This window comes from Magnolia sinica, chromosome 8 (assembly GCF_029962835.1).
Source record: "Magnolia sinica isolate HGM2019 chromosome 8, MsV1, whole genome shotgun sequence".
In the NCBI taxonomy this organism is placed as follows: domain Eukaryota; kingdom Viridiplantae; phylum Streptophyta; class Magnoliopsida; order Magnoliales; family Magnoliaceae; genus Magnolia; species Magnolia sinica.
Window position 1 is genome coordinate 293,081 of NC_080580.1, and position 19,282 is coordinate 312,362.

A 19,282-nucleotide genomic window follows, 5' to 3' on the forward strand; every position below is an offset into this window, starting at 1 on the left:
TAATGGAGGAGCCCAAAACATGATGTAGATCCAAAGCTCAAGTGGACCACACAACAGAAAACAATCAGGCCGGGCCTCACAGGCAATCCGCTTCCAAGTCAGGTGGGTCACTCAATGAGAGATAGTACTGAACAATGTAAGTTGAAGCGGATTAGGAAGTGTTGGTTTTATATCATTCTGATTGTTGGATTGTTTTTTCATCTTGGTTGGAGGCACCTGGTGAATGGATCAGATTGAATATATGCAATATAGTGGGCCCCACATACAAATTCCTGTTTGGTGTTCTCTTAAAGTAGTGTAGCTCGAGTGTTTTATAGCCCCAATGATCATTTAAAAGTAACATAGACAGTTTTGCTATTGAATCTTTGTGATTTTATAACCAGTGTAGTGAAGAAGGTGAATAATATCCAAATCACACATCCATTTCACAGAGACGTGCTGTGCTGAGCCGTTGCAGTTGTGGCCCAGCAAAGATAAAAACAAGATAGGTATGTATGAAGCTTCCTCGAATCTTCTCTACCCCTAAACGTATATAGCATTACCTTCATACATGTCCTTTATATACTCCTACTATCTATACTCTCTTCACCAAAACAGAAAAACAAACACCCTCTCCCTCTTTTCTAGCAATCACCTACAACTAAAGCGAGGAGAAGAAGAGACTCCTACTACTAGTAGTAATAACAATAGCAATGGCTTCTTCATACGATCATCTTGAGAACGGCAACCTCAAGGGGTCTAGCAAGGAGATCAAGCACGGGCGGACAGCACACAACATGTCTTCGTCCTCACTTCGTAAGAAATCGGACCTGGCACTTGTGTCCAAGGTGCGGTGCAGCCCACTAAGGCAGGTGCTGACTAACCTTCAAGAGGTTCTCTTGGGCACCAAGCTCTCAATTCTCTTCCCTGCCATTCCTCTTTCTATCATTGCTCACTACTGTAACTTTGGGAGAGTGAGTCATCTCTCTTTCTGTTTCTCTTCTTCTCTTTCTCTTCTACTGTCTCTTGTTTTTGTTAAATGGGGTTGTTGTACTCTTTGTTGCTACAGCCATGGGTTTTTGCTTTGAGCTTGCTCGGGCTCACCCCACTTGCGGAGCGAGTGAGCTTTCTCACTGAGTAAGATATTACAATTTCAAAGTTTCTTTCTTTGACTTGTTCTAGCTCTCTCGAAGGAATATACAGGCAAATTGGCTTTTCTCGAACATTGACTTTCTTTTCTTTTCATAATTTTATTCTACCTGCAGGCAAATTGCATTTTATACTGGTCCAACTGGTATACTCTCTCTCTCTCTCTCTCTCTCTCTCTATTTATCAATCTATCTTGAAATGCATATGATGGTATAATAAGGGTCGAACATGGTTTACAAATGCAGTGGGAGGACTTCTGAATGCAACATGTGGTAATGTAACGGAGCTGATTATAGCACTCTTCGCTTTGTGCCAAGGGAAGATAGAGGTGGTCAAGTGCTCTCTTCTTGGCTCTGTCCTTTCCAATCTCCTTCTTGTTCTTGGAACCTCTCTCTTCTGTGGTGGTCTCGCCAACCTCCGTCAGGAACAAAGATATGATAGAGTAAGCCAACCAACACCTCTTTTTAAAAATTTCATTTCATTTTCCCCACTTTACTTTTATCTATATCTGATTTCTGACTTCTTCTGCCCTTGTTTTTCTCTCGCAGAAGCAAGCAGATGTGAATACAAGCCTTCTGTTGGTAGGCCTATTGTGCCATATGCTGCCTTTGATGTTTAAATATGCTGCTAGCAATGCTCCTCTCATGGGTGATCAGACCCTTCAGCTCTCAAGAGCCAGCTGCATCATCATGCTTATTGCCTACATTGCCTATCTCTTCTTTCAGTTGAAGACTCACCGCCAACTTTTTGAGGCGCAAGAGGTGGATTCCCTCTCTAATCTCCATATTTCTTACTTCTTTTAGCTGTTACACATATATACAGGAAATACAATTCATGTGCTGTTCGTATGCGTTTCTACATCTTCTCTTGCCATAATCAAATTCACCCATTTGTGTGGGAGATGATAACTAACACTATCTAGAGATGATATGATCAGGAAGACGATGATAGTGATGATGTTGTCTCCGACGAAGAGCCAGTTATAGGATTCACCAGTGCATTTGCTTGGCTAGCAGGCATGGCAGCTGTAATCGCTCTCTTATCTGAGTACGTTGTGGGCACCATTGAGGTATATATGATTGTTAGTTATATCAACTCCCTTTCCAACTTGTTCATTTCCACAACCTAATTAAATGGATGATTTGCTTTCTGAATCAGGACGCATCCGAATCATGGGGTCTTTCAGTCAGCTTCATTAGCATAATCCTGCTGCCGATTGTTGGAAACGCAGCAGAACATGCTGGTGCAATCATATTTGCTTTTAAGAACAAACTGGTAAGAAATGCCAGGGTCTTCCCATTGCATAAAACTCAATCATTGATTGTTTGATTTCACTAATAAGTATTAATTTGGATTATAATGCAGGACATTTCTCTGGGCGTTGCCTTGGGATCTGCAACTCAAATTGCAATGTTTGTGGTAAGATTTTAGTGGGGACTCAGAATCTTGATTAAGAATCCTCATCAAAGTAGGAAGGTTTTCTTACCATCTCCTAATTGTGATTTAGGTTCCTTCAAGTGTAATTGTTGCATGGATAATGGGCATCCGCATGGATCTTGATTTCAACCTCTTGGAGACTGGATCGTTCTTCATCGCGGTGTTGCTTACAGCCTTTACTTTGCAAGTATGATCATCTATCTGAATTTCCGAACTTATGAAAACTACATTTCATCTAGACCGTGTTAGCGGACCCCTCCAAAGTCTCCTATATTGGAAGTTCTTAACCCTCAGGTATTTGGCCTTTTCCCACTGGATGTGTAAGTCGACACATTCTTTTCTTAACCGTCTATCATTAGGCCACAGGTTGACTGGTTAAGAACTCCAAATCTGGGGGATTTTTGGGGTGGATAGCATCAAAGGTCTGGATAATGGAACCATGGTTACAACATGGAAAACTATAGAGTCAGAAGCTATACTCCCTCAAAGTTTAAGAACATAATGCAATTTGCAGGATGGAACTTCACACTACCTCAAAGGACTGGTTCTCCTTCTCTGCTATGTTGTCATCGGTGCCTGCTTCTTCGTTCTCAAAACTCCACTCCGTAAGTAGCTAGCAAAACCAACATGGCCAGTGCACAAGAAGAACAATTAGAAAAAATAAAATCTTTGTTATTTTATCATCTGATCTCTAACTTTTTACTCTCTTTCCCAATATTGAATTATGATTCCAGACCAACCACACATTATCAACATGGGCACTGAATCATCATTGGGAAGCACCACCATAGCTTAATCAGGCAAGCTTCAAATTCGGATATATATATATTATATTTTGTTACTAACAACCGTCAAGCTGTGAAACATTTAGTAACATATGGCGAACGGAATGACATTGCAGGTCAGAAATTGATTTTCGATTCGGTGAGTGTCGTTCACCACCACCACCACCACCACCATCACCATCATCAATCGAGAGCAATTAGCATTCATTCATTTTGGATGGGCATGATCCTGCTTGAAGCAGTGATTGCACAATGGGGTCTGGGATGTGTTGTCTGTAACTTTGAACAAGGCAGTAAAGGGGAAAAATCTTCTTCAGTTTTAAGTTGGAGAACGGATGAAGGTTGGCTGTCTTGAAAGCTTTGGAGAAAGAAGAGAGAAGAATACAAAGTATGATATGTATGTATGGAGAGCTCTCTATGTTTTTGTTTTGCTGATTGCATGGCTTTGATTTTGCAGTCATAATAAAATAAAATAATAATGTATTTCACTTGGAAAAATAAATTATCATTTTATCTTTTTATTGTATTACATTGCAAGAAAATAAAGAGAAGTGACTTGTTTTACCATACCTTGCCATGGTCATGCTTTTGTCTTTTACGTGCAGTCTAGTACCGTTTGTTACAAAAACCTGGTGACTCTTTCCTACTTTCTTACACTGCTCCATAACCTCTGACAGTCATGACTGCGAGTTGATGGGTCCTTCCCTAAGTCATGTGGCTCAAATACTAACCACCCAAACAGTGGGGCCCACTTTGGTCATGTCCCAAAAATCAGATTGGTTTGTCAATCAGATCTTTTGGTTGAATTTGGATCATATTTGCTGCTTGTCACTTGTACCGTGCATCATATCAACACCACCCGAAATCTCTGGTGACTGGATTCTGTGGGGCCCACCATGATGTGTGTATTTTATCTATGCCGTTCATCTGTTTTTTCGAGATAATTTTAGGCATTGACCCAAAATTGAGGTATATTCAAAGCTCAAGTAAATCACACCACAGAAAAAAGCCGTTATTGAACACCTACCATTGGGAACATCTTTGAAGCCACGGAAGTTTTGCATAAGATAGATATTTGTGCTTTCCCTTCATCCAGGTGTGTTTGACCTTATAAACAGGTTGGATGGCAAGTAAACATTACAGTGAGTCCTAAGAAGGTTTCAATGGTGAACATCATTATCCCGTCTGTTCCGTAGGGTGTGCTCCACTTGATTGTTGTATATGATTTAATTCTTGGCTCATATCGTAAAGTCAGCTGGGAAAATGGATGAATGGCGTGGATGAAAACATATACATCACCGCGGGCCCACAGAGTCTGGTCCCGAGGCGGTGCTGGGTTCGCTGCCCAGTGCCATACCTTCCATTGCTTGGGTAGACGCGGTTCAGGTGGTGTTGCCCCTGTGGGGTCTAACTTGATATATGTGTTTTATATCAAGCCGTTGATTTATTTTGCTAGCTTATTTGAGAGTATTAACACATAAAGGAAAAGCCGATCTGAAACTTAAGTGGACCACAGCACAGAAGCAATAGCCATTAACTGCCCACCATTAAAAACTTTTTCAAGCCACAAGTTTTGGAGATATCTTAAGCTGATATTTGTGTTTTCCTGGTTACCTCTTTCTCTCTTTCCTTTTTTTTTAAAAAAAGAAAAAAATAATTTAAAAATTTTTTATTTTAATTTTAATTTTTTTTTATTTTTTTTTAACACACGCACACACACCCCCACACACTAACGCTAGTGGAATTTCATCACCTATGGGTGCTCGAACCTTTGACCAGGAGTTGAAACTCCTTAGAGTCTACCACCCGAGCAAGAGCAAGGACCCTCCTTGTGACCTTATCACCAGGTTAGATGTCAAATAAACACTACAATAGGCCGGAGGATGGTTTCCAGGGTGGGTTTTCATCCTACCAATGTTTCTTGTGATGTGGTGGCGCGTGCAACAACCCCTAATCCATGTCTGTCACGTAAGTGGATTGCGTCGAATATGCCGTCGGACCTGAGCTCATGTCGAGTCCACCTTGATGTATCTATTTATACAAGCCGGTCTATTCATTTTCTTAAATCATTTTAAGGTATGAGCCCATAAATAAAGCACATCCAAAGCTTAAGTTGACCTCACGAAATAGTGAGCTTAGGTTGCATTAAACGTGCAAAGAGTTAAGTGACATATCTGGTGTGGTCTACTTTAGGGTTGGACCTATTTCATTTTTTAGATCATATTTGAAAATGATCCGAGAAAAAGGACGGACGGATTGGATAAACAAATATATTATGGTCGGCCCATAAGATATCTGGTCGGATGGCTTATTGTCCGACGGGAGTTCGGAAGAAGCCGCTTCCATCCGTGAAAATCAATCAAAACTGGTCCCAAAATTTCGTACGCCGGATTGCGTGCGTAAAACAATCAAAACTGGTCCCAAAATTTCGTACGCCGGATTGCGTGCGCCAGTAGCCAGCTGAGTAATGACATATATATATATATATATATATATATATGGAAAAGGTTCTATATGATCGAGAGCTCACGGGAACTCCCCGTGAGATCGAGCTCTATGGGCCTACCATGATGTATGTCAAACATTTACCACATTAGTCAGATGCACCATTTTATGGTGGGCCTAGAGCTAAAAAGTCAAGTTAACCTGTAACTTTTGTGAGCCACACCACGTATAAAAGTTGAGAGGAGTTACCTTTCATTCAAACATTCATAATCATTTTTTGGCCCACTGAGATGTGGTTCACAAGTCTAGCCCATACATTATATGTGTTCCACTTGGATGAGAGGTCAGACCAAGTTTCAGACACATCTAAATTTCAAGTGGACCCCACTTAGTGATTTCATATGTTTTATGCATGTCTTCACATTATTTTAGATGGTATGGCCCACCTGAGTACAGTATACGCTGATTTTTGGGATATCCCATAATTTAAAGGGGACCCATCAAATGTATAATGTTGATGTTTGACATACATCATGGTGGGCCCACACAGCTTGACCTCATGTGAGAGTTCCCATGAGCTCGACCTCATAGAACCTTTTCCAGTCAGATGCACCATTCCATCGTGGGCCTAGGTCTCAAAAATCAAGTCAATCCATGACTTGTGTGGGCCACACCACATACAGAAGTGGAGAGGGGGCCGTGCATCATTAAAACATTCATAATCATTTTTTAGGCTCACTGAGATGTGGTTTGCAAATCCAGCCCATCCATTATGTGTGTCCCATTTGGATGAGGGTTCAAACCAAGTTTTAGACGCATACAAATTTCAGGTGGGCCCCACCAAGTGCTTTTATATGTTTTAACGGTGTCTTCACATGATTTTAGATGGTATGGCCCACCTGAGTTCCGTATACAGCTGATTTTTGGGATATCCCATAATTTAAAGGGAACCCATCAAATGCATGGTGTTGATGGTCGACACACATCACAGTGGGGCCCACACAGCTCGACCTCATGGGAGCTTATCGTGAGGCCGAGCGCATAATACATTTTCTCATATATATATATATATATATATATATATATATATATATACTGTGTTATATATAAGTGGTCCATCTATTTTTTTAAGAGAATCATAAAGCATTAGCCTGTAAGGAGAGAAATCCAAATCTAGAGTGGACCACACTACAAGAAAACAATGTCAATTGAATGATCATCCTTAAAAATTTCCAATTATTTGTCATCCAGCCTGCCTATTAGATCAGGCACATCAGGACGAAGAGAAAAGAAAATTATCAGCATACTGGAAAACTTTTGTGGTCCTAGAAAGTTTTAAACGATGAGCGTCTAATCACCACTCTTTCTGTGATGTTGCTCATGTGAGATTCGGTTCTACTTCATTTCATAATAAAATGGTGTGGAAAAATGAATGGGAGGCGTGGATATGATACATACATTAATACAGGTACATAGTATACTGTCAGTAGCCAGCTCGCCACTGACGCTGTCAGTACACCACGCGTGCCATTATCCCATTTCAGGCGTACGGATTCTTCCGTATATATGCCACGTGTACACGTTAGTTGCAACAGGAATCCTCTGCGCCACCCTGCTGTGTAGCATTGGAATCCTTTTTATATATATATATATATATAAAAGGTACTATGCGCTCCACCTCACGAGTCCGTCCCATGAGGTCGACCTGTGTGGGCCCCACCGTGATGAGTTTCGAAAATCTACCCCATCAGTCAGATGCACCATTCCATTGTGGGTCTAGGTCTCAAAAATCAAGTCAATCCGTGACTTGTGTGGGCCACACTACATTCGGAAGTGGAGAGGTGCCGTGCATCATTAAAAACTTTATAACCATTTTTTGGGCCCACCGAGATGTGGTTTGCAAATCCAGCCCATCCATTATGTGTTTCCCACTTGGATGAGGGTTCAGACCAGTTTTAGACGCATATAAATTTCAGGTGGGCCCCACCAAGTGCTTTTATATGTTTTAACGGTGTTTTCACATGATTTTAGATGGTATGGCCCACCTGAGTTCCGTATACGGTTGATTTTTGTGATATCCCATAATTTAAAGGGGACCCATCAGATGCACGATGTTGATGGTCGACATGCCTCACGGTAGGGCCCACACAGATCAACCTCACGGGAGCTTATTGTGTGGTCGAACGCATAGTACCTTTTCCCATATATATATATATCCACACCGTCCGTACATCAGGTTCCATCATTGATTCTGGGGTTGAAAGTAAAAATGACTAAGGGAGCAATGGGGATAATGGGATGCCAACCGTAGCTTTGTATGTTAGGCAACCATGGTGTGTCTATTTCTCATCAAACCCGTTAATCTGCTGGTTATTAACAAAAATCAGCCTATTAATCGAAACTCATGTGGGCCACACGATCAAATTTATAAAATCACAATAGTCTTTTAATATTCTAGCAGGACGCAATGCTTCATGTGGGCCATGCCTCAGTGGCAGATAAATTGCTGCTTCAACACTGGGACCGTAGGATGGAATGCCTATGTGGTGTGGGTGAGTGTGGGTGTCTGTGTGTAATTAAAAAAAAAAAAAAAAGTTACAAATGACCTCATACATGTACCTCAAGTTGTTGTACGTTACAAGGTCCGTGACAGCAGGTTAACGGATACAAGTCCGTTGGATGATTCAGTTGTTGTACGTTACAAGGTCCGTGACAGCAGGTTAACGGATACAAGTCCGTTGGATCTCCACCAATCAGTCAGTAATCATCCGTGGATTTTTGTGTAGTTACCCGTTCATAACACCAATTTCCGGGTCATAACACCGATTTCCTACAACAAGTGTTGCAGGAAGCTCCGTACAATGAAAAGCTAAATCAGGCTCTCTGTGGCGTCTGCATGGCCTCGACTCTGTCCATCATTTATACCGGTCCATGTTAGTACACAAACTAAAAAAGAAAGTCATCTTCAATACTCAATTGAGCCGCCACAGGGAAAAGTGGTAATACGGATTGCTGATTAGGGTACTGAAGTTTTCAAACAGGCTGGTATGTGTGTGTTTTTTTTTTTTCCTTGTTCTTTAAAAACCTTCATCCCGATGGCTCTCCTTACGAGACATATAAACATCACGGAGAACTGACGAAGCTTTCAATGATAGTCATTCCCATCCACATGTTTTGTGTGGTGTGGCCCACGCCTGATTTTTGGTATGATCAAATGACGGGTGGAGTGTTTGACGCACACATAACGATGGTCCCACAAAGCTTTCGTTGGCACCCGTTGATTTCTCTGTGCATGCGTATGGAGAGCGTCAGACGTGGAAGTTTCGCAACATATGGTCTAAAAGTTCAAAAAAAAATAAAAAAGATAGGAAGTCATGCTCCTTTTTTAATCCCACCCTCTATTGGAGGGCCACCCTTCGTGTGGCCGTGAAAAATTAATCTAGTGAGATTATCTGATCCGTAAAGTAGATTCTCAACTAGTTGGTCTTGACTACTGATGTTGCTTCAGAAGAATTGGAATCACATACGCGGAGAAAAGTGGACCATCGCTCCTCATCGTTTATCTAATAATTAATCAATCGAGGATAGTGCTAGCTAGCCTGCTTTCTCGAATATATTGATTGATTAGGGGCATCAAACTCTGTCAATTCAATATTGGTAAAACTATCATCTAGACCATTCATTGAGATGGCCCATCTAATGCTGAACCCATTGATCAAACTATCATCTAGCATGTCTTTCTTTTTTTTTTTTTTTTGGGGGGGGGGGGGGGGGATGCAGCAGGTTGATCGTGGTGGTCGCTATCTGATGAATGGTCTGGATGGATTTCCAACACGCCCTGTTTCTCCTGCATATATGCATGAAGGGCCCTCATTGAATCACTGTTCCACTCAGATCCACCGGTTATATCTACACACACACACAATATTATACAATAAAAATAAATATATTATACAGTCATGCCAAATTGGGCTATTAGTCACTGCCTTGGTCCGGCCCTGCCTAGACAATGTACTAGATTTCAAGCCTAGGCTTAGTCCTCAGGCCCTAGCCTACAAGCCAGGCCGCTGGCCCATTGCCACCAATACATGTTTAAAAATACGACTTTGATATATAATACTAGGTCATGCAACACAAGCACCGTACAGAGGCCTATAGCATACATGTTATAGATATGGATCAATCCGCAGGTAGTTTACACTATGAACATGCCTTGATATGCTAGTCCGCAGCTAGAGGGGGGCCATGGAAGTCTTGGATCAGGCTAATATTTTTATTTTTTCAGTTCATCCCAGTAGAGATGACCTTAAGAAAGGTATGAATGGTATATAAACATCACGGTGGACCCCAAAGAGGTTTCAATGGTAGGTATTTACCGGCTCATTGCTTCCTGTCGTGCAGCCAACTTAAGTTTTGGATCTGTCTCATTTTTCGCCCCATTTCCTAACATTATTTGGCAAAACGGATGGTTGGGGTGAATTTCCCACAAAGGTCACAGTCAGCCACACCTAGCTTCCGGTCGCTGGAAGTTCCAGATAAAGGCTTTGGCAGGCAACAGTCTAGCTTGTTATTGGCCTGGAAGAAAAAGAAAAAAGAATAGTTTAAAAAACTCTCTTATATGCTGAGGTTTGCTAATTCCGCATGCCTGTGGATTCATGCATATTCACACGTGGACACAAGTGCAAATATGCATCGCATGTGTGAGATCTACACTTTTGATAAGATTGGAAATAATGCTTAGATCTTCTGCCTTAAAAAATAAGAGAATTTTACCACTAGATGGGCTAAAATGTACAAAGTTGTTTGACAGGTGTTTTTTTATTTTTTTTTTCAAATTTCTCTTGCAATTCATTTGCTTTGATATGCTGTGGTCCAAATGAGGTAAGAAATAGCTAAAATGTAAAAAATTCGCGTGGATGATGATACATGTGATGCATGTATGTGAATAAATACTGTTCATCTTTGAATGTGGACAGCTCTGCTCTAGCCAATCTAGGGCTAGCAGGTGAAGGGGGTATTTGTAGAAATAGTAATGGTGATATGATCTTTTCTTTCTTCAGTGGGTATGGGACTGCGTCCAACAACATGGCTGAAATGAGGGCTGTTTTCGACAATATGGAGATGTGTGTGTCTACTAGTGGTCTACATAATGCGCTTATAAAATCTGATTCCAAATGGGTGGTGGATTACATATTCGGGAAGTCAACCTATGCTTGGAAATAGAAATATTGGCTAACTAGAATAAAAAAACCCAGCGCCCGGGAAACCTTTCGTTTCTCCCACATCCCTAGCGAAGTAAATGGGCCTGCCGATGGGCTAGCTAAAGAGGGGAGTAGGCTGCAATTAATCTGTCAGAATCTTTCGGCAGGTTTCCTCCCTCCCCCGACTAATCAAGGGTCGTTTTATTCTGAACAAAGTAGGTCTAGGCACTGTTAGAAAACTATAGTCTCCCAAATGTATAGGATATGATAGGTGGGGCTGTTGTGTAGCATTGAGCCCTGTTCAAATAGCCCAAGTTGTAAAAAGTTTTGTCTTGCCATATCAATGAAGATCTTGGTTTTTTTTTTTTAAGAAACAAAGAATAAATACTGTTCATCTTTGTGTCGGACCTAGGCCAGTGGGGCCCACTGGTGAGCAATCACTAGTGGGTACATCCCATGTTTCTTCCAACTTTTTCCTTTTCTGTTATATTTTAAATTCAACTTTGAATTTGATTTATGATAGGAGATAGGGATAAAACCGGATGATATGGTCTCATCCAAGTTCTTATGCCTTCCTATAAAATGGATGAGACTCTCTCTCGTTAAATACATCATAAGTAATACCGAGAGTATACGGAGAGAGATATAGTGTGCACAATAGTCTGTCCATTTTGGCTTGTCCTTGGGACAATTTAATCCATAGATCGCAATTCGGAGCCACTTATACCGTATGATCAGAGGTGTGAATAGATTCATCTGCTCCAGTAGTAGATAAACGGGCTGTTGGAGCATTTATCTTCTGTTTTATGAGGGTTCCAAAACTTGTGTAGACCGTCAAATCATGAGGGCTCACCTTCCACGCTTCCCCTCAGTTGTATTAGAGCATTCAACGGCGGATCTCCAATTATTTTCATCTAAAAAGGTAAATGACTCATTTCCTTTTGGATTGGAATCAATAGCCTGTCAATTAAAATGATTTTGATTCCATACATGTAAAGTTATGTGTATGGTGGATTAGATTTTATATACACATATGCCATGTGCATGTAAGCCCGATTATATTTCCATACACGTTATGCATACCATTTTATTGGTTTATGGAATGGTACACATGCTCTACCCGGTGCCTGTACATCATATCCACCGATTAGTTGTTGTATTGAACTACACCACTACTAAATATATTGACATGTCACGCACTCAGATATTTAGCTGCTGTACAGCAATAGTTGTTGGGTTCTGTACACGTGTTAGCTGTTGTACACGTGTATATAGCTTGTTGGCTTCTGTACACGTGTTAGCTTCTGTACACGTGGTAGATGGACATTTAGGATACAACAATAGTTGTTGGCTTCTGTACACGTGTTAGCTGCTGTACACATGTTAGATGGACATTTTGGATACAGCAATAGTTGTTGGCTTCTATACACGTGCTGTACACGTTGTTGGCTTCTGTACACGTGTACACGTGTTGGCTTCTTTACACGTATTGCTACTATATTAGAGCTGATTGGATGATGTTCATCACACCATCTGATGTGTGTCCATACGACCCAATGCAACCAGAAACATTATTAAATTAAATGTTTTTTGAGAGTACCGGAGTATTTCCCATTGATATAAGGCCAAGTTTGGATGGATTGGATCATTGGATCAGTGCAATTGTTTGCATGAAAATCATTGATTGTGAAATAGACCTAATGGTCGGTCCAGATCTATCCAATGGTCTGGATTACCAAACAATGAGAATCACTTGTCAGAACTAATATAGATGGTACTATTGTTATATATTAGCTGGCGTACACAACTATCTTACTTTTTTTTTTAAAAATCCGTTTGCATTCTAAGCTGTGTTGTACGTGTTGGCTATTAGCTGACGTACACAACTAATATAAACACAACTAAATCATAGCTGCTGTCAGAAGCGGATTGGTTGATGTACATCACACCAGCTACGATATAGCTACTAAATTGACGTCAGCAAGACATGTGAGTCTTAACACGAGGTATGTGTTGTATCCAAACCATCCATCCATCCATCCGGGGAAAGATATAATTATCAAGTGGGCCACATGGATGTACGGCATGGATAAACCACATACATTTGAAGTTGGCCCAAAACAGTTTACTCGGTTCAAAAAACTACCATTTACATGTCACCTGTGGCAATGTGGCACATGTACATGAAATATATTCTACCCATACGATAACACTCTTTACTGATGTGCACTTGAATTGGCTGATGTACACACGTGTTAGCTGCGTACACACACACTCAGCTATACACACGTGTTAGCTGATGTACCCACGTGTTGGCTGATGTGCACGTGGGCTCATCAGCCACACGTGTTGGCTGTATGCCAGGTGCACATCAGCCACACGTGTTGGCTGTATGCTTGTATTATATATGGACCTAGGATTGGCATATTGCTCAAGTTTTCAGTTTTGTACAATTGGGCCCATATTTCATTGATCTACACCGCTGAGATTGTTAGTGTCACTATCGATCTTCCCTGAAATAAATATATCCTAGATTGAATAATCCTATCATCTAATAAAATGAAGGGATTAGATTCTTACATTAACTGGATTATTGACATACGGGATATATAATGTAGGGCCCATAATATCAACGGTTGGATCAATAAACTATGGTCCAGTTGCACATTTGTGATAACCCAAAACCCTACAACTTTCTTGCAAGTAATATGTATATTTCTCTTTTTTTTTGACATGTATATATATATGTATATGAATGTTGTTGTTTCCTTTATAACATTTTCTTCACTGTTGATTAAGAGATCATTAGTGATCCAAATGATCATCGACCATGATGATCAATGTTGATGAAAGGATCTATCATCAACAATGATCATTAATGGTGATGATCAAAACTATTTTTAATGGGCCTGGTCACTAGCGAAAATTGAACTCTTTTCATATTTAAGCACTTTCTATATTTTTCTGATGATGATGTTTATATGTCTGATATAATTAGGCTTGATATGTTTAGATCTAAGTCCCCCTTAATTTTTCATTGGAAAATATAAAACTTAGTGCTTAGATGCTCCCTATAGATAAAGGTTGTGCATAACCTGAGTGGGAGTTTATTTTCCTCCACCAAATGATGCATGCAATCAAGTAATGGAAGGTTACAAGTTATACAATTATAATTTTATAAAAGCATCAATTTCATCTTAAAAAGAGAACTTGATTGTTCTACACCGCTCATTCGGGTATGTAGACTTTCAGATCTCGTGAAGATGTGCTGACAACTTTTATACTCTGAAATTTGTATAACACATAGAAATGCTGATGATTAGTGTCAATACCTTACATCATAGCTAAGTAGTGATATTTATGCAATGTAGAGATGGTCACCAAAGCGTTAATCGCTGAAAGGATAACATTTCGACGGTAACAAATACGAAGACTGGTCCCGCGAGGTGCGATGCCTTCTGGACGAGGACGACATATCGCACACACTCGATGAAGTTCAAGAGGAACCCATATTGGCTGAAAATGAAAATTTATAAGAACATAGGGTTGCGATGACTCATTACAATAAGTGACGAAAACAGAATCGTTTAGCTCGTAATGTCCTTCTTAGCACTATGCACAAATAACTCATACCTATGTATACAGTGCATGAAACTGCTAAGGGAATCTGGGAAGCACTGACAAATGCCTATGCGCAAAAGTCAGATGCGAGAGTTCGGGCAATGGAATTAGAATTCCAGGAGTATAAGATGCCCGTCGGCTGCCTCATTAAAGATCATATCCGTAAGATGGAACAAATGATAGGTGCCCTTAATAATGTTGGGTGTAAATTGACTGAAAATCAAAAGATTATAGCAATGCACCGTTCCTTACCTGAATCTTGGGCCCAAATCAAAAGAATTCTGAATCATACTGATTCCATTACTACGTTTAGAGACTTTTGTGGCTACTTGGTACGTGAGTTTGAAATGAATGTAATTCTGCTAGGTTCGGCCAAAGCCTTTGTAACAGAGACCTATAAGTGGAAAGCTAACAAGAAACGGTTCAAAGCTCGCAAGAAGGTGAAAAAAAATAACCAAGAACAGAAAACCACAGCACATCCTCCAAATCTCAAGAAGGGAAATGGAAAGAAGAAGCAGAAAAAGACAAAAATAGTCTGCTTTGTCTGTGAAAATTCTGGCCATTATACTCGGCAGTGTGCACATAAAAAGACGGTAATTTCTCACTCACTAGATACTTTGTATGTAAGCGTTTGTTCTGAAATCCTTTCCGTTGATACTATATTTAATGAGTAGATTTTGGACTCAGGCGCAACAAAGCACGTGACATGGAGTCGTCGAGGACTCGAAGAATTTCGGCATGCAGCCAAGGGAAGTTACAAGGTATATATGAGAAATAATGCTGTCGAAGACGTACAAGGGATTGACGTTTTCCATCTCCATACGCGCATAGGGCAAATAATAATCCTCCGTGATTCTCTTTATACACCTGGGATGCGTCGAAATTTAATTTCTGTTTCTAGGTTATTATATGATAGTTTTGATATTCGATTTTTCGAGACAAGAATTTCTTTGAGACAGAATAGCCTCATCTTTATATGAGAAAATTTAATTTTAAATTTATTTATTCTAGATATAGATTGTGATAATATCCCTCTTGTTTTATCTGCTATGTCGAATGAAACTGTAGTATCTGAATATCAAAAATGGCACGTGAGGTTAGGTCACATAAGAACTAATCATATGAAAAGACTAGTACGTTCTGGTCTGTTAGACTCCTTATCCAAAGTTGATTTGCCATTTTGTGAACATTGTGTGTTTAGAAAGACTTCGAAGAAACCATTTTCCAAAGCGGCTAGGTCCATGGGCACACTAGAGATAAGTCATTCAGATATCTGTGGACCATTCAATGTACATACCAGAAATGGATGTCAATACTTTGTCACTTTCATTGACGATTACTCGCGCTATGGATATGTGTATCTTATCTCATACAAATTTGAGGCTTTTGATTATTTTCTTAAATATAAAGCTGAGGTGGAAAATCAGCTTGAGAAAAATATTAAAATCCTTCGATCTGATAGAGGTGACGAATATACGTCTGAAACGTTTAAATCATATTGCGAAAATGTTGACATTGTTCGACAGTACACAATGGCTTACACTCCACAACAAAATGGTGTTGCAGAAAGAAGGAATAAGACACTATTGGACATGGTTAGATCGATGATGGCACAAGCCAATCTCTCTACCACATTTTGGGGAGACGCACTGTTAACAGCCGTCTATGTCTTTAATAGAGTCTCATCCAAATCATTCCTAAGACCTCATATGAGATGTGGTCTGGGAGGACTCCTTCTCTAGCCAACTTATGCCCTTGGGGATCTTTGAGATATGTTTTGCTACCTACTCCACATAGAGGTAAACTTGATAGTAAAACCATTGAATGCGTGTTCATTAGGTACCCTATGCATTCAAAGCGATACGTTCTAGTTTATAAGGATTATAGATGATGGATTGAGATAAAATTCCAAGATGTGATCTTCGTTGAAGATAGATACCCCAACCAAATGAAGCAAAAGGCTCCAATAGAACTTTTTGAAATACCTGATGTATCTCAGGAGAGTGGGAGTTCTGCTCCTCAAGATGATGGTGCTCCTATAGTTCGTCAGGACAGTGGGAGGACATCTCAGCAGGCTCCTGAGTTACGTCGAAGCGAAAGAGGATTAGTTCCCTGAAGATACTTCGATATTGAGGGGCAAACATTCTCTTGCATTATGGTTGTTGATGATGAACCTGATTCGTATCAGAATGCATTATTATCTTTTAACTCGGCAGATTGGGTGAATGCTATGGACGAAAAGATCGCTTCCATGGAGAAAAATAAAGTCTTGGAACTTGTTGATCTGTCTTCCAATCGCAAAGGGATAGGTAATAAATGGGTACTAAAGATCAAAAGAAAGGCAGATGGTATAGTGGACAAGTATAAAACACAATTAGTTGCTAAATGTTTTACACAACAAGAAGGCATTGATTACAAAGAGACTTTTTCACCTGTTGTAAAGTTCTCCTCAATCCGCATGATCTTGTCCATTGTTGCAAGTTTAAACTTAGAGTTATATCAGATGGTTGTAAAGACCGCATTCTTAAATGGTGACTTGAATGAAGAAATACATATGCAATAGCCCATGGGTTATGTGGAGAAAAAACATCCAAAGAAAGTCTGCATGTTATTGAAATCTATCTATGGGCTGAAGCAATCTGCAAGATAGTGGTACATGAGGTTCCACTTGGCCATCATCACTTTTGGATTTACGATGAGTGAAGAAGATCATTGTGTATACATGAAATGGTCTGGAAGATCTTTTCTGATACTATCTGTATATGTAAACGATATCCTGTTAGCTGGTAATGACATACAATTATTAATATTGACTAAAGATTAGCTATTCTTGAACTTTGAGATGAAAAACCTCGGTGAAGCCAACTTTATTCTTAGGGTAAAAATTATCAGGGATCACCCCAAGAAATTTTTAGGTTTGTCTCAAGCAACCTATATATAAAAGATCTTAAAGCGGTTCAGGATGAAAAATTCAAAAGCTGTTGAAACTCCTATGGATAAAGCTACCAGGCTAGATAGGAAATCGTGTCCCCAGACTGAAGCTGAGAAATTAGCTATGTCCTCAGTACCTTATGCAAGTGTAGTAGGGAGCTTAATGTATGTTATGCTTTACACCAGACCGGTATTAGCTATGCAGTTGACATAATCAGCCGTTATCAGAGTAACCCGGGACAGTCTCATTGGCAAGCCGTCAAACATATATTCCGCTATCTTAGAGGAATAAAAGACCTAATGTTGTGTTATGAAGGCACATGCCTCGAGCTCAAAGAATATTCTGATGCTGCTTGGGGTAATGATGCCGACGAGGGAAAGTCTACTTAAGGGTATGTATTCTTACTCGGAGGAGGAGCTATCTCATGGTCGAGTAAGAAACAGATATCCACATCTCTTTCATCTATGTAGGCCGTGTACATTTCATGTTGTGCTGCAGTTCAGGAATGTGTATGGGTTCACAGATTTCTATTGAGTCTGGGTGTTGTACCAAGTGTTTATCAGCTTATATCGCTGAAGATAGACAATACTTCTGCCATTGACTTGGCAAAGGACCCTAAACACCACTAGAAGTCTAAGCACATTGAGATTAAGTATTATTACATCCATGATCAAGTGAGAGATAAGAAGGTCGCCCTCAGCTACATTCCTACTAAGGAGATGATGGCTGATCCCATGACGAAACCTATAGCTAGAGATCTATTTCAGGTTCACGTCAAGCAGATGGGATTGAGAAAAGCTTGAGTGATGTACTTGTTTTGTAGTACCTTTGATCTTTCATTAATAAATAACACATTTCATTTATTCAGAATTGAACACTAATATAAACTAGGTAAGTAGATCATCGGCATTTACCTTGAGATCATATAGAATTTCTATTTTTTGTCGGCAGGCCGGTCACCCACTTGCACGGGTTGACCAACCTTGAATGTACAAGAGAAGTACATTTAGAGCAATGTTTATACATTAAGGTATGAACTTCTCTTTATTTTGAACAATAAAGGATGAGGATATGAGTGAGTCGTATCCACCTACAATCTTTTAAGATTGAAGATGAGACTGATAAAGTCGAATAACATAATTGCACCATTTTTTTCCATGCGATCAATGTTATGGCCTGAATTTAAAGTTAGGTTATAAGGTTATGAGATGACTCGTGCCTCATGTAGAATGACCTGCGTATTGTAGACCTGACATTTACCTAGTATTGTTTACTTTAAGACGTGGATTGTAGCCACGTGCTGGGACCTTTTACCTACAAATTGCTTTGATTCGATCTAGTCATTGCAACGTGCGAGTAGTCAGTCCCGTAGATGACTCTTTGTGTCCTTAGCTACCCTCCTCTTGTGTATATGAGGATGAGATTGAGTGTCGCTACTATGTACTATGACGAAGGGTCATTGATTGGACAGACTCAATTACGCTAAGAAAGTGGCTTGATTAATTCCAAATTACACATCTGCGTGGGGAAGATCCTGTGACAGCTACACCAAGTTTCTAGAACTATAAATACGCACTTGAAGACTTATCTGCCAGCAGTATCGAATTGTTTTTATTAGACTTTTGCAAACAATAATTTTCTTAAGTATTACTGTAAATTGGTTTCAGTCGAAGTTTGTTTTTAGAATAATTCGATAAGTTGGATAAGTGCGTATGTTGGCTGAGTACTCCAGA

General features: G+C 39.9%; 1 protein-coding gene across 2 annotated transcripts in view; it reads left to right on the plus strand.

Annotated features, from left to right (window-relative positions):
• The first annotated feature begins 558 nt into the window (after positions 1-558).
• LOC131252516 (vacuolar cation/proton exchanger 3-like) overlaps positions 559-19,282 on the plus strand; it is a 77,315-nt gene continuing 58,591 nt past the window's right edge. The window contains exons 1-12 of one of the 2 annotated variants that reach the window (XM_058253095.1): positions 563-953; positions 1,049-1,116; positions 1,245-1,273; positions 1,374-1,570; positions 1,677-1,889; positions 2,066-2,197; positions 2,287-2,403; positions 2,494-2,547; positions 2,636-2,752; positions 3,080-3,170; positions 3,300-3,365; positions 3,467-3,879. In XM_058253095.1, coding sequence (XP_058109078.1) covers positions 693-953; positions 1,049-1,116; positions 1,245-1,273; positions 1,374-1,570; positions 1,677-1,889; positions 2,066-2,197; positions 2,287-2,403; positions 2,494-2,547; positions 2,636-2,752; positions 3,080-3,170; positions 3,300-3,361 — 1,341 coding nt within the window. In that variant the 5' untranslated portion in view covers positions 563-692 and the 3' untranslated portion in view covers positions 3,362-3,365; positions 3,467-3,879. Of the gene's footprint in view, positions 954-1,048; positions 1,117-1,244; positions 1,274-1,373; positions 1,571-1,676; positions 1,890-2,065; positions 2,198-2,286; positions 2,404-2,493; positions 2,548-2,635; positions 2,753-3,079; positions 3,171-3,299; positions 3,366-3,466; positions 3,880-19,282 lie in introns of those variants that run through there. The other variant, XM_058253094.1, reaches the window with a different exon arrangement.